Here is a 15924-nt window from a genome sequence, read left to right as displayed (position 1 = left end):
CGGTGCCTCTTCCCGCTTGAGTCCCTCAACAGGAGCATGTTTGTGCTTAGGGGCCATCCACTACGTCTTGATTTGATTTTCATCTTCCAGCATGGCCCCCCTGGAGTCTATCAACCAGGCCAGATAACAGACCGGACAGTTCTCAATGTAGATGGTGGCTTGTCAGAGAACCGAGTGTATGGCTGCCTGTTGGATAAATACAAGGTAAGTCACGTTTTATTACTGTTTCCAGTGTGACTTCCCTGGAACCTGGAATGTGGGGTGAGCTACGTGTTCTGCTTCTGGGAGATTGATTGTGAATGAAATCGATGAGTATATAAATGTATGTGTTGCAGTGCTGTTTATCAATAATAAACATGCTTAAGTGCATGTATAAATATATGCATTGCACTGCCATTTGGTAGCACTGCATTGCTAAAAGAATGTTTTAAAATGTTAATATTGAGCGGTTATCTTTTGATTTGATTTAAACATTTTGGTTATGAATGATATAATTGATTCTTTTAAATTTCTTTTTCCCTTTGGGGGTGGATGCCAATGTCTCTGGGGGGTCTGTGGTGTCAGTGTCACGTTCCTTTGTTTTAATTAGCTAGGAAAAGTAGACCAAGAGTTTTACAAAGATAGTGACCTGTCCATAGGAACCGCCATCAATGTGTGGGGAAGGAAAGTGCTCCTTTGTGACTGTGATGAATTCATGAAGACTTATTGTAAGACTAAATATGGAATTGGTAAGTGATACATCTGTCAGTTAGAAAATAATATTTAAAACTTAGAGTCTTTGTTCCCTAGTTAGGCTTGATCTGACTTTTGAGTTTCAAATTCTAAGCTCATAATAGCTACCGTTTATTGAGCATTTGCTAACTGCTGGGCATCTGTTGTCTTATTTATTCCTAACAACAATTCTAGAAGGGTAGGCTCATTATCCCCATTTTAGAGGTGAAGAAACTATGGCGTACAAGGGGCTTACTTGTCGAAGGTCATGCAGCAAGTAAAGGGTGAGCCAAGACTTGAACTTGTCTGCCTGATGCCAAAGACTTCCATTTGCCCGTATAGCCCCCTGCCTCACTAGAGTATGGGGGAAATGCTTTGGTTAAGCAACTGAAATGGAAATCCAAACACTTTTCTTTTCACTGAATTCTTGCTTACCACAGAGGATATACTTATTTGAGCTCTCTGGGGAATTGTGCCAATCTGCTCTACCTTTCCTGGTGAGGCTTAGCCAGGCTTCCAGCTTCTCTCTTCTTAGATATCCATTCCATTCAGATCAGGTTAGCACAGTTCAGAATGAAAACCAGTGATTTATTAAGCACCTACCACATGCAGGTCATTGCAGTAGACAGAGGAGCTGCAGAGTTGTGTAAGGAGTTTCTAGGCTTGAAGGGGAGCAGAGACCTACTGCATGTTACACGGTGTTATAAGAGTCACAGAAGCAGGTGGAGGATCTGAGGTGAAACCTGAAAAACAAGCCCCTCCATTTGTTAAACCTGCCGGCCAGCTCTTCCCCCACCTGGGCCCTCTACCCCAGGCTCCAGGTACCTACCGGTGCTTGGCGAAGTGGGGTGGTGGAAGTTGCCAACCTCCCAGACTGGGGTTTGGAGCTCTGATGGGGGATGTTTACCCCTCTCTGAACCTTGGAGTATTCCTATGAGCTCACTTCCTGAGCGATGAGTTGGAAGCCAGAAGCAACCACAGCTTCCTAAAAGACAAGGTGCTTTGTCTTTAGAATGAGACGAGGCCCACCTTACGTGTCTTGCTGTCCCCACTGTGTCGTATTCCTGGCCTCCTGGGAATCTTTATATTATGGGAGAAGGCACACAGCATACAAAGGGGCTGGAATAAAAAAGAATTTCAATTTCCCTCCTCTGTGCATTAAGGGAGCTTGTTCCACAGCATCTGCGTGCCAGATTAGTCAAAATGGAGCCAAATTGGTGGCCTCTTCTTATATTATTTTCTAAAATTAGTCCTATTTAGTGGACACAGTTGAGCATATTTGTTTTAGGGACTGAGGACAAGAAGCTGCCAGGAATGTGCAGGTAGTGGCTGCTGTAGAGAAGCTGCTAGTGACCCTTAGATATTTGGGAAGGATGGTTTGCTTTTTAATAAATGTAAGTGCCTGTTCAGAATCAGCAAGTCTTCAGTGTAGACTTGGAAAATTTTTTAAATGATATATATATGAAATGAGTCACTGAAGACATTTACCTGTGTCCTACTGAAAGATTGCCTTAATTTAAAGGACGTGGTAAAGGTTCAAAACATCATATGATCCCTTAAATAGCAAGTCCAACATTCGGTTGATGTTTGTCTGTCAGCTTGATTTTGAGAATATAAAGGTCGCGTTTGGGAAAATGAACGTTAATGCTGGAGAGACACGGGACACTGTTAGTCTTTTAACGGGTTTGCGGGGAACTTTCAGAGGCAGAGTAAATCCACCGGTGCGCTCCAAATCTAGCCATCCTCGGCGTTTATCAGCTTCAAATGCCCTATGGTCCATTTCAGTTGAGCCCTAGTGCTTAATTTCTTTCTGCTCACTTCTTTTGCTCACTCTATAGACTTACTGTAATACGTTAAAAAAGTCATTTGTGCCTTTAAAGCTAATATAACGTGAGCATTATGCATTTAAACAGAAAATTATGCAAATGCAAAATTATGATGCATTTTATAGTCATGCTGACTTTTTATATTTCTCATAACATATGTTAAAATACCCCATTTAACAGACACTATTATTACACAACATTTCTTGAGTAACAGCAGTGTACTTAATGTAACTAATGACTGGAAATTATATCCATGATTCAGGGTGGAGGGGAGTGAATCAATATTCTCTGATAATCTTTACATTTGCTTTTCCTGACTTTTGGTAACATTAAATTAATAGACTTAATGTTACTTAGATACAGTTACTTCTGACATTTTAATTTTTTTGTAACTTATCTGGTTGTAAAAATTCATGAGACTGACCAAGTTTTATACATTATATTTTGGTATCCTTGAAGCCCAAACCAGGACAAAGTCCTGGCAATAACTGTGGTCACATTTCCTTCCTTGTCAGTAATTGTGGTCTCCACAGGAAGGAGCTGACAACTGCCAATGACACAGCTAGGGACCTAGGAAGCCAGGGGGAAATTTCTAATGCAGTATACAGCCTGGGTGCTTCAGTACCTTCTCTTACCTAATGCTGCCCCAACATATTTTGGGGGAGAAAAAATGGCAGACAGACTAAGAGATGGAGTTGGCCACAGTCCCAAGAGTTGTGCACGAGTAAGCTTTCTATTATGTGGAAGCAGAGGGCTTGATAGAATTCCAAGAGATATATGTAACCCCTGCATGAAACCCAATCTGACTCCTAAAAAGATGAGATTGTTTTGTGTATTTAAGGATTCTAAAGAGAAGGCAACTTCTTCCACAAAACAGTCCAGTGTGAGTCCCCCACTAGGCAGCTCGGCCATCCCGCTGGCCCTGGCTTGTCTGCCGGGGCGGGAGCTTGTCACTCCCTCATTATTTCATGTGCATGAACACGGACTGGCAGATGGAGGCCTGTCGGACTTTCCTGTAGCCTGAAGGTTGGAAAAGGCTCCAGGGGCTCTAGCAGGTGTTTCTTTCACTGAAGAGACAGGGATTTGAATGTAAACTGTTCTTACCTAGAATTCCTGCCTTGGGTTATTATTTCTTTGTCTATAAGAGGACTTTCTTATTATCGATTCTTAGTGGTTGGGACAGCCAAACTAGTAATAAGACCATTCATTCGCATTGTTCTCGAATGCTTATTAGGCAATACCAACATTAAGGATAAGCAAAAAACTTAAAGCACCTTTAATTTGTGGAGTTGTTTATGGCCGCCTCTGAAGTCTTGGTGTTAGAAGCAGCAGGCATCCAAGATGAGAGTCTAATGATCATTTGAGCAAATTAGCCATCCCAAGGTGCAGCGACAGAGGTAGAATTTGCTTCTAGTCTCTCCACGTGGCTTTGATAGAGCTAACAATTTCACCTTTTTTTTTTTAACCTCTCCTATGAAGTGAAGAGGGTTGTGGATTAGATGATTTCTAAGGGTTTTCTAGCTAGGGCTAGAAAATTATGTGATTCACTAATTATTTGACCCAAAAATGAACGTCCCACCAAAATCATTTGACCTGGGTATTGGGTACAAGCAGAGGTGGATTTACCTTGCAGTTAATGAAGCTTAAGCTTTAGGGTTCTTTCTTTGCAGGGGCCCCACTCCAAGGCCCTGGGCCTAATTTTGTCTTAATTATTTGACAGTTTTAGTCTTAAAGAGCTTCTCCCAAATTATATAAGCTTTAAACCTGGGTCCATATCTGGGTTACTAGTACATCAGAGATGAACTTCGATGAAAGCTCTTTCCAGAATCGTTTCCAAATGAGATGATGAATCGTAAATCACTGTGAAGGAGCATTAAGACATATCCTTTAAAAAAATCTATCACCTCTCGGTAAATTTGTTGCAATCTGGTCAGTGTGGATGAACATTCAATATATATGTTTTTACAAGTCTTTTGGAATAAGAGGAATCAGACTATTTGAAAGACAGATGTGTCTCAGGATCCATCAGAGTGTCAGTTTAAGGAGATATTTGGGAAGATGCTTTGTAAAAAAAAAAGGTATACTTTTTCATTAAATATTTTTTTAACACCTGAAACATGCAGGATGCTGGGGTGATGGAAAACCAAAGACAGAAAGTTATTCAGGTGCGAGTTCAAACCTTTGTGAATATACGCAATTACCCAGAAAAATGAGATCTTCAGTCAGGGTATCCAAAAAGACTGGGTTGTTAAAAAAGTCAGACATGGTGGAGTGGAACAGTTCTCAGCATTTATACACTAGATGGCACTGTGGGTGCAGAGGAAAGCTCTAAATTGATTCTTTTGTTACTTAAATCTGTGGCAAAAATTATGTAGTTGAGAAAACAACACTGTGTTATAAAACCTGTAATTTTGGGGGGAGGTGTAGAATGCATTCTTAATTACTGTGAGATTCAATATGTGTCCTCTTTTGGTTAGGCTGCGTAGATTAGTATATAGAGTTGTATGCGGATGTCCCCTGTTAGAAGAAACCAATCATGCCCCAATTTTCTAATAATCATGTAGAGCTCTCCCTGCAATCCCTATGGTCCTTTTCCTAAAATGAAGGTACCAGTTAGTGAGTGGTGTGTTTCATGTAACAATTAGCAATGAAAGGGTCTACTGTAATTCTGCCTAATTCCAAGATTTGAACTTTCCTCTTTATTACCAAAGCTTCTCTTTAATTGCCACAAAAATAGCAATAGGAGAGGCTCACCAGTCACTTCCGTACCGGCAGTCTGGCTGCCCCCTTTCACTGAGCCAGTGAGAAAGATTTGATGGCATTCTCTTTGCCAATATGTCTTCTGTAAGCAGTTTCTGTTAGGATGGAACAATACTCTTTTGGGGATTATGCTTGAAGAGATTTCACACAAAGGCTGTTAGGAAGTCTAAGTAAATGTGAAAGTTGAAAATGTTTTCAAATCTGAGTTAGAAACAGCCTCAAACCCTTAGCCTTTTGATCAATCAGTACAAAAAAAACCTCCCTCAATTTTAAGAGTTAGGTTGCCTTGGATGACAAATTGATGCGAGAGGTATGCACTAAATCTGTACTCTTCCTTCTATTAGAACTCTGGCAATGGAAAAGGAAATCTTTGCTTATGTGAACCTCCTTTCACGCACTAATGGAAACGCCTATGGGATAGTCAACCTTGGGGAAGAGGTAGAAATTAGATTCCATGGGTGGTTTCGTTTTGTTGCTTTGTTTTGTTTTGTTTTAAGAAAGACCCTGACATCTTCTTGTCCATTTGTGGTGTGACAAACTCAGGTGACTGGGATGTGTTGAGTCAATGTATTATTTGCTTTGGAGAACACACTTGCTTCTCAGAGACTGTACAGCCTCACAAATGAGTACCAACAGCTCCTAGGCTATTATAAATATGTCTCTCCTTCTTCACAGATGACAAACGAATAAAGAAAGTCAACAGTATTTACCACTTACAACTCCCTTTGAGAGTAGGCAGTGGCTGTTTTAAAGCTTTTGTTCGTTTGTTTGGTTTTGGTTTTAGTCCTTATTTATTTATTTATTTATTTATTTTTGCTTCATCACATTTCAGTACGATTGCAGTCTTTACTTGGGCAATAACAGAAGCACCCTGGAGTGGTGGTTGGTGAGAAGAAGTTTTGTTTCTGTTTTTGATCTAGACAGTGAAGTGTCATGGCCTGGAGCTGAGTTGGAAGAAAGGGGGAGAGGGTTTAAAAAGTGGGCACAAGAGGAGGGGACATCAGATGGGGAAGGTAAAGCAAAACACTTAGGAGTGAGTCCTATTTGGAAAGGAATTTGATTAGTGACTGTTGACTAAAGATAAGACAGGGCTACATTACAGGTTAAAACATGGCATGGGTGGCATAAAGTTCCAAGTTTGAATTTTCCTATCATTGGAAAAATCAGGGAAGAACAAAAAATATTCTGAAATGGGGATGCGACGACAAAAGATAAATGTTTACTTGTTCGACACAGTCTCTTTTTTTTTCTTCCTTTTGAACCAATGGCAACTATTGAGTGAGTTTTGTGGTTTTTGTAAACACGATTGAAACCTACCCTCCCAGGATTTTGCTGTGTTTTGTTTGAAAGAGTTTAAAATAGTCTACAAAGATCTCCATGTTCATCTTGAAAACATAACAAACCTTTCAAAACAGCCATAATCAGGGCAAAAAAAAATATTGATGTTTCATCTGCCTTTGTTTTGTTATAGAGAACTTTACCTCGATTTCATGCAAGGCCCCACCTCCTCCAAATATAGAAAGGAAATTTCCACGTTACACCGGCTTTGGTTCTGAAGAGGATTCTCTCTGCTCCTGCAGAGGCCTCGTGCCCACACCTCAGCAGAGGAACGTCATGGAAAATGACAGGTGCTTGAGGGAACCACTGTTTTAGTCTGATCTTTCCCAAATGTGTTCAGGGTTTATAATATTGTCCTCATGACAAAACAGATGACACTTAATTTGTCTGATTTCAAGTCCAGGGACATGTTGTTATACCTTTTTAACGAAGTTGATTAATATGTAAGTATTAACAGGTTCTTACTTCAGTGGTTATTTTATTTTTTTCCAGCTTTTCGAGAAATAATTGACATATAACATTGTATAAGTTTAAGGCATGCAACATAATGATTTGATATATGTATGTATTGAAAAATGATCATCACAATAAGATTAGTTAACATTCATCATTCTCACATAGTTACAGTTTTTTTTCTTGTGATGAGAACTTTTAAGATTTACTCTCTCAGAAACTTACAAATATACATTAGCACTAACTCTAGTCATCATGTTGTATGTTATGTTCCCAGAACTTATTTATCTTATAACTGGAAGTTAGTACCTTTTGGTCACCTTCACCCAATTCTCCCCTGCTCCGCACACCTCTGGCAATCACCAGTCTGATCTCTGTTTCTATGAATTTGGTTTTTGTAGATTCTACATAATCTATATATAAGTGAGATCATGCAGTATTTGTCTTTCTCTGTCTGACTTATTTTACTTAGCATAACATCCTCAAGGTCCATCCATGCCGTCGCAGATGTCAGGATTTCCTTCTTTTCTATGGCTGAATAATATTTCATTGTGTGTATGTATCTTATATAAATATAGATACACACACACACACACACACACACACACACACACACACACATATATATGCTTTTATTTATCCATTCATCTGTCAGTAGACACTTAGATTGTTTCTCTCTTTCAGCTATTGCAAATAATACTGCATTGAACATGGGGGTGCAGATATCTTTTTGGGACAGTGATTTCATTTCCTTTGCATATATATCCAAAAGTGAAATTGCTGGATGATATGGTAGTTCTATTTTTAGTTTTTTGAGGACCCTCCATACTGTTCTCCACAGTGACTGTACCAATTTACATCCCCACCAACAGTGCACAAGGGGTTCCCTTTTCTCCACACCCTCACGTTGAGTGGTTATTTTAATGTGTCATCTGGAAGCTACTAAAGCCATATTATCCACAATCTATATTGCCTTTCCATGTATATGTGTATATATATGCCTTTCCATATATATATCTCCTCAAGATGGTCCCTAAGAAATGGTATAGAGTAGGGGTCAGCAAACTTTTTCTTAAAGGGTCAGGTAGCAAATATTTTCTGCTTTGCAGACCATGCGGCCTCTGTCACAATCACTTAGCTCTGTCATTGTAGCATGAAAACAGCCACAGACAATATGTAACTACACTCCGATAAAACTGTTTATGGACACTGACATTTGAATTTCATATGATTTTTACATATCACAAAATATTATTCTTTCGATTGTTTTCAATCATTTAAAAATATAAAAATCATTCTTTGCTCATAGGCCATACCAAAACAGGTGACTGGCTGTATTTGGCCCATAAGCTGTAGTGCTTCAGTGATTTGTAAGTGTTTTTTAGCATGTTATTTGGCAACTAACGTGGTTTTAATTTGAGAGATTTGGTTGAGTTCAGTAACCATAGCTTGCTCGTGTGGTGGAATATGATTTCAAAAGGTGGACTTTCAGAAGTGTTCCTAATATATATGAGGAAAAATCTGCCTCTGAGTCATGTGTATAGCTGTGAGCACTGCCCATGGCTACTTTTTGCTTCTTCAGAGAATGGAGGCCCTGGAGAAAGAAGTCAGGGGGGAAGAGTGGTGGGGAAATGTTGCAGATGCTTGAATAGGATGCGGGCTAAACACCGAAGTCCTGGCATGAGGGAAATAGTGGGTCAGGAGAACCTGTGGAGAAAAATGATAAAGGGAACATGGAGTAAGAGCAGGAGGAGGAGAAGAACAAGACAGCACCCTGAATTTGATAAAATTTAATGGCATCAGATACCGTTGTAGAATATTTTGAGGTGGAGAGAATAGTTTTGCTCTAACTGTAAACGTGGTGAAAATATGTTACGAATTGTGTAGAATGTCTAAAAGGCTGCCTTTGCCCTGACACGATGTCCTTTGTCTTTTAAGAAATAATCTTTTATTTGTAAGGACTTGGGAGTTTTGTTTTTAAGTTTCAGAGTTGATGCTACTCAAGGTGTGGCCTCCACACTGGTTAGAAATACAGATTCCCGTGCTTCACCCCAGACCTATCGAGGCCCAATCTCTGTGCGTGGGGCCTGGTACTGTGTTTTAACAAGACTTCCAGGGGGTTCTGGTGATGGGCACCAGGGTTTGAGAACCACTGATTTCGATCATATAAGAGGGACACCAACTCATACTCCATTCTCCCTTATAGGTAACAGTGTTTACAGTGAAGTTCGAGGGCGGGACTTTTGATGGATACTTTTCACTAACTGCTGTTTTGAAGGGCAGCCACCAAAGGAGGTGGGCAGAAAGAATGTCCCTATTGTAAAAGGAGAGAGAATTTTTCTTATAAGTAAACAGGATGAAACACGATCCAGTGTGTTACTTCTGGAATCCAGGGGGAAAAGAGTTCCTTGTGGGTAGTTGCCTTAGTCTCTCTTTCTGTCTGCACCATGTCAACTTGCCCACAGAGCACTGCCTGTAGACAGCATTCCACGTTCTTGTCATGCTGTTGTGGCCAGAGGATGGTGGTACAGGCACGAATGGGTCTAATTTCTTTTCTTTCTGTCCACTGCTTGTTCTGTGCCAGGAATACACTTCCCTCAAGCTCCTCCCACACAGTGACCTTGTTTCCATAGAAACTGGCACATTCAGCTGGAGACTTATACATGAGTTTGAATAACCCAAGGTTTTAAAACCGTGAGAACCTAAGGAAGATGATCTCACAAAGCATACAAAGAACAGTTTCTTAATGCAAATAAATAAACCGTGAATTGAGACGTGCAATAGTACATGACATATATTGATTATATATATATTGCTATTAAAAATGTACTGGCTGCTTATTGTTGTATGAGGTTAATGGTGATCTACTGTGAGTCATTGGAGGAGATAGTTTCAAGTTAAAGCGTATGAGGTTTTTGATGGAATGAAGACCTTTTTTGTCTGGGTAAAAATTCACTGTGGTGGCCTGCTGGGCAGATTTTCTAGTCTGACTTGGGAAAACCAGAAGAATATCTTTCTCACTGCACCTGGCTGAATTAGGTACTTTGTTCTCTGTGTGCTCACAATACTCTGCTGATCATACCTCTAACAATATTACTAATAAAAAGCAGTTTATGGTTATGGTATGCTAACTACAATACTTGATCTCATTTAATCCTCAAAACAACCTCATAAAGTCGGTAATATTATTGTACCCATTCTTCACATGAGGAAATTGAGGCTCTGAGAGGCTATACGATTTGCCCAAGCTCATACAGCTAATTTTTAGTTGAGGTAGGATTTGAACATAGGGAAGTCTGGCTCCTAGAGTTCACCTTTCTTGCCCCAGAATCTGTACTTATCACAGTGTGTGGCAATTACTTGTTTATATCGAGACCAAGCACTCCTTGAGGGCAGGGACTGGCTTTATTGCTTCTCTTAGAGTTAGAACAGTGTTGGCTATGTACTTGGGGTTCAATAGATATTCTGTCCGTAAGAGGACGAATGATGAATAAGTGAGTAAATAGAATGAACATTCACCCTTTTAGTTCTTAATGATGGTTAGAAGAGACGGATGACTTCCTACCAGGAAGGCTATTATCCCAGACTTGTGCTATTCATAATCATATAACATCTAAAAATTCACAGTTTAATCTTAATCTCTGACTTGTTTCAGATATTGTTCATCTGTTGTCTCCATCAGTCATTTTTTTTTCCTCTTTAAACAAGTTTTCCCCATCAATAATAATAAGCCTTCATGTCTCTTCTAACCATCAAAGATAGCTATAGACTATAGCTATAGCTATCTTTAAGGTCCTCAGCAGGTATGTAGCCCTGGGTGAGCCATTCATTTTCTTAGTCAGCAAATATTTACTGAGTACCCACTATGTGCCGAGCACTGATCTTGGGACACATCAGTGAACAAAACAGATACAAAGCCCTGCCCTCATAGAACTTACATTCTAGCTGGGGAGGCAGATAGTAAACAATTAAGGAAATACATAAGTACATTCTGTAGTATATAGAAGGTCTTAAAGTGCCATGGAAAAAATAAAGAAGGTAGCTATGAAAAGAATAAAGGGGACTTGGAATGTGGGCCTGAAGAGCACCCCTGGTTTCAATTTTAAGCGGTGTGGTCTGCATGGACTTTACTGAGGAGAGGAAACATGTTCTAGGCAGAAGGAACAGTCAGTGTAAAGACCCTGAGCAAGGAGCAGGCTTGGGATGCACAAGGAACAGGCAGGAGGCTGACAAGGATAGAACAGATGAGTAATGGGCAGAGTAGACAGATTAAGAGAAGTCATGGGCGATCAGATAACATAGGGCCTTGCAGACCATTGTCAGGATTCTTTTGACTTCAAGTGATAAGGCGACTCATTGGGAGATTTGAGCAGAAGAAGAGTGACTTGATCTGATTTACATATTAAAAGAATGACTGCAGATGCAGTGTTGAGCAAAGACTGTAGAAGGGCAATGGTGGAAGTAAAGACAAGTTAAGAGGCTACTGCAGTAGTCCAAGAGAAAAGTTATGATGGCTCCATGAGGGCGAGTACCATGAAAATGATGAGATATAGCAGATTCTGGAAATATTTTGAAGGTTGTGCCAATAGGATTTCCTGGCAGATTGGATATGAGGTGTGAAAGAAGAGAGGAGATACAGATGACTCCCAAGATTTCTCCAACTAGAAAGATGGAGTTGCCATGTAGTGAGATGGGAAAGACTATAGTTAGAGTAGGTTTGGGGCAAGAGCAGAAGTTCAGTTTTGGAACAAGTTAAGTTTGAGATGTCAGATGTCAAGTAGAGATGTTAAGTTGGCCATTGGATATACGAGTCTGGGTTCCGGGAGAGAGGTCTGAGCTAGAGATAGAACTTTGGAAATCATCAGCATGTAGGTAGTATTTAAAGCCTGAGACTAGAAGAGATCACCAAAGGAGTGAATATACACAGAGAAGTGGATGACCAAGTTACTCCTTGTTATCCCCAGGACACCCCAAATAGAGAGATTGAGGAAAAGAAGAGGAACCAGCAAAGGATACTGAAAAGGAATAAGCAAGGAGGTAGGAGCAAAACCAAGAGAAAATACAGGATCCTGGAAGCCAAGTGAAGCAAGAATGTCATGGAAGAAGGAGTGATCATTTGTACCAACTGCTGCTGATTGGTCAAGTTAGACGCAAAAATGAACCATTGGAATTGGCATTGTGGAGATAGATCATTGTTGACCTTGACAAGGGTAGTTTAGGTAGAGCTAACCTAATGGAAATGGATTTAAGAGAGAATGGGAGAAGAAGTCAAGACAGTGATTATAGATAACTCTGGGCTGTGTGTAGAAAAAGTTAAGACATGGCTGGACCTAGGAATTTATCATTTCTTTTGAGACAACGGTATTCAGTAAACACATTTTAAAAAACCAGTCAAGAGTACAAGTCTGTACAGTGCTAAATTGGGTGCCATGCATAATGGTCGGTGCAGGAGGCGTGAATAGGTGGTCAGCTGGGTGGGCAGCCATGGTCAAAGAGAGCTCTACTGATTGGGGCCCAAATGGATGGACAGGACTCTGGACAGGCATAGGACAGGATGAGGGTGTACCCTGGGGGAGGGGATGACACCAAGCGAAGGCCTGGAAGTAGAAACAAGCACAGTGTGGGGCACTAAGTGAAGTGGCTTGTGTGACTTGAGTAGAGAGTGTATCATTGGCAGTCATGACAAATAGCTGTATGTGTAGGTATTTGAACCTGACTATCAATGGCCCAGGAAGCCAGATTGAGCAGTATAGGTGGTATGATCAGAAGCAGGGAAAATGCTAAAATTTTTTTGAGTGCTGGGCATATTGTGATAAAAAGAGTGTTTAGAAAAGTTTGATGACTAGCTTATTAGCCAAGCAAATGTCTGAAGCTACTTGCAAGTGTTTTTCAAAGTGTGCTCTGGGGATGACTTCATCAGAATCTCCTGGGGAGCTTATTAAAAATGCAGGTTTCTGGAGCTGCAAGCTAACTACTGAATCCATACCTCTGGGGGTAGGACTCTGGATTCTGTATATTTAACAAGCTCCCAGGTGACTTTCATACATGACAAAGTTTGTGAATGACTGGTCTAAAGATTTTGTTTGAGTAGATTATATTCCTGATTGATAAGCTGTCTAGAACACTAGAATTAGGTTAAAAAAAAAAGGGCGTATTAAACATGAAAAATCCATACTTAACATACACTCTTATACATTTATGTAAGTTCTAAGAAGCTAAATTTGCAGTTGTATTCATTTGGCCTGACATTGGACCTCATTCAGTTGTTTGAATGATATTTCAGGCATCTGTAAAAGTATGGGTCTTTCATGAGAGGGGATTACCAAATCTGTTTGTTACTTTTAAATCCAATTATGTACCAGAGAAGATGGTTGAGAAGGTATAGCTGCCCTCCTCCCCTATGCTGTATGAGGTCTGCCTGACGCCTGGGAAACTAGGGACTAAGAAAACAGCTATGGAGATCTGGCTGTTTTGCCAGGGCTGCCCTGGGGGTAGCCTTCCAGATTGCTACTTCCCATCTCACTTTAGGCCTCAAGCTATGAATCATGGCACCATGCTTTTTCAGCCCTCCTTCCCTGGACAATCAAAGAAAGGAGCAGAGAAAAGCACCTTCTGCCTCTGCAAATCACAAATAAGTGTTCTTGTTTGTTTGTTTTTAAATCAGTGTGATCACAAGGAAAGAATGAATTTCAGCATACGAGACTGAAAGTGAGGACCTCTCTGCTTAGAGTTGTGACAGGGAAGGGATGAAGTACATGGTTTATTTTACTCTCTGCCTCCTTGGGGTAATGATTTTGATTATCGGAGACCTCCCAAAGGGTTCAGTATTTGTCATGAGGTCCACCTTTCACTAGCTGATATCCACAGACATGCTTCTGCTGGCAGACCATAAATAAATTTCTTCCAAGACCAGGCAATCAATTTTGGGAACTTCTGATTCTAGAACTCGATCCCATCTTTATTCTTCTAGACTATTCACGCACAGAATTCTAAGTGCAAATTCCAATCTATACGGATCTTATAAAAACTTTCTACAAATATTTGAGCACTTAGAATGTAAAAAATGTTGTCTTAGACAATGATTAATAAGATGCAGTCCTTGCTTTCAGAAAACAGACTTGTAAGTAATGGTGACTTATGATACGGGTGATAAGTGTTATGAAAGGCAGGTCTATCATGTTTAATATAGCATTTGAAAGGGAAAAGGTAAATTTTCCCTTGAAGGGAGTTAGGGGGCTGCTGGGGAAGTGGGAGAGTGACTCAGCGAGGAGACGATGTGGGGTTTGAAGAAAGAAGAGGAATGGGCATGAGAAAGTGGGCAGTGCAATGGGGAGGTGGCTCTAGGCACCAGCAGAGCGCAGCCTCTGGCCTACTCAGGCAGTGAGGCCCAGGTGCTGTGCTTCTTTTGCTGACATGATTGTGATTGTTGACCAGCCTCGTGAGTAGGGAACAACCATGTAATGCAGATGGTTTGAGCAGTGTGTTTATGACATCTGTTTTGGGTACATTTTCCCAATGTGTTACCCTGGACATCAAAAGAATAAGAGATATTTTAATAAACTGAGAAAATGCCTCTGCATATAGATTTAGAGCCTTAGTAAGAAGATGGTAGAACTTTTTCAACCTCTGAGAGTTTATGCTACTATCTTAAAACCATAGTGCACCTGGGGGATGGGAGGTGGGTGAAATGGGTAAAGGGGGTCAAAGGTACAAACTTCCAGTTATAAAATAAATAAGTCACGGGGTTGTAATGTATAGCATGATGACTATAGTTAATAATACTATAGTTCGTATTTCAAAGTTGCTGAGAGAATAGATCTTAAAAGCTATCATGACAAGAAAAAAATTTTTGTGACTAAGTGTGGTGACGGGTATTAACTAGACTTATTGTGGTGATCATTTCACAATATATACAAATATCAGATCATTGTGTTGTATACCTGAAGCTAATATAATGTTATATGTCAATTACATCTCAATAAAAAAACATAGCATACCTCTTGCAGGTTTTTTTACACGCATAATATGTGGAAGATTACTTGTATAATGCTATAACCCTCGTTTTTCTTCCATTTAGCTACAGCAACATAAGCAATACACTCCGGTTTTTTTGCAAAACTAATCACACACAAATGTGCCGATGTGGAAGGGACGTTTGCTATTTCATATTTTCTCAGTGATGACACAATTTCAGTGTTTGAACCTATGGAGAGGAATTCAGGTAAGAGACATACGTCTCATAGCAGTTTCCTCAGAATAATTAACTGTCTCTTCATGTTGAAAGGGACTGTGGTCTGATTTTTATAGCCTAGATGATCTAAGAGAGTGGCTTTCATTTTTTTTTTTAACCACTAAAGTTCATTTTACAAAGATCTCTTAAATGCGAACCCAGGCGTATAAAATGATAAAAGAGGAACAGTTTTGGTTGGCTCAGGACTGGGGGACTTGGGACATCTCCTTTTGGACACTCTCCCTACTTCCTCCGTGGCTTCTGAGGCACCTCTGTGGAATCCAGCGGCTTCAAAATCATGGTCTGGCTACCACCAGTTCCATGCACAGCTAGCAAGACAAGAAGAACTGTGTATTCTTGATAGTACCACATACGAAATTTTTGTCTAGTTCTAGGACAAGAATCCCAGATTAACAAATTTAATCTTCAGAGTCTATTTCCCTCCGGCTGTTGAGGCTGCTGCCAAGGTTCCAGCTGCAGGGCCCACGGAGTGCCTCTCTGCAGTAGACTGATAGGATGGCCATTGCTGAAGAGAGCCATTGATTTTGACTTAACGAATTATGGAACTGTAGGGTTCTCTTCTTTGTCCCAACACGTTCAACATTT

The 15924-nt window shown here is 40.3% G+C and overlaps 1 protein-coding gene across 1 annotated transcript in view; it reads left to right on the top strand.

Moving 5' to 3' along the window:
- EFHC2 (EF-hand domain containing 2) overlaps positions 1-15924 on the top strand; it is a 193819-nt gene that overhangs the window by 88271 nt on the left and 89624 nt on the right. The window contains 5 exon segments of the mRNA XM_079909606.1: positions 91-204; positions 590-728; positions 6769-6925; positions 15166-15193; positions 15195-15309. Of these exon segments, the coding sequence (XP_079765732.1) occupies positions 91-204; positions 590-728; positions 6769-6925; positions 15166-15193; positions 15195-15309 (553 nt within the window).

The sequence above is a fragment of the Stenella coeruleoalba genome (genome assembly GCF_951394435.1).
Source record: "Stenella coeruleoalba genome assembly, chromosome: X".
NCBI lineage: Eukaryota > Metazoa > Chordata > Mammalia > Artiodactyla > Delphinidae > Stenella > Stenella coeruleoalba.
This window is presented reverse-complemented; position numbering and strand designations above follow the sequence as displayed.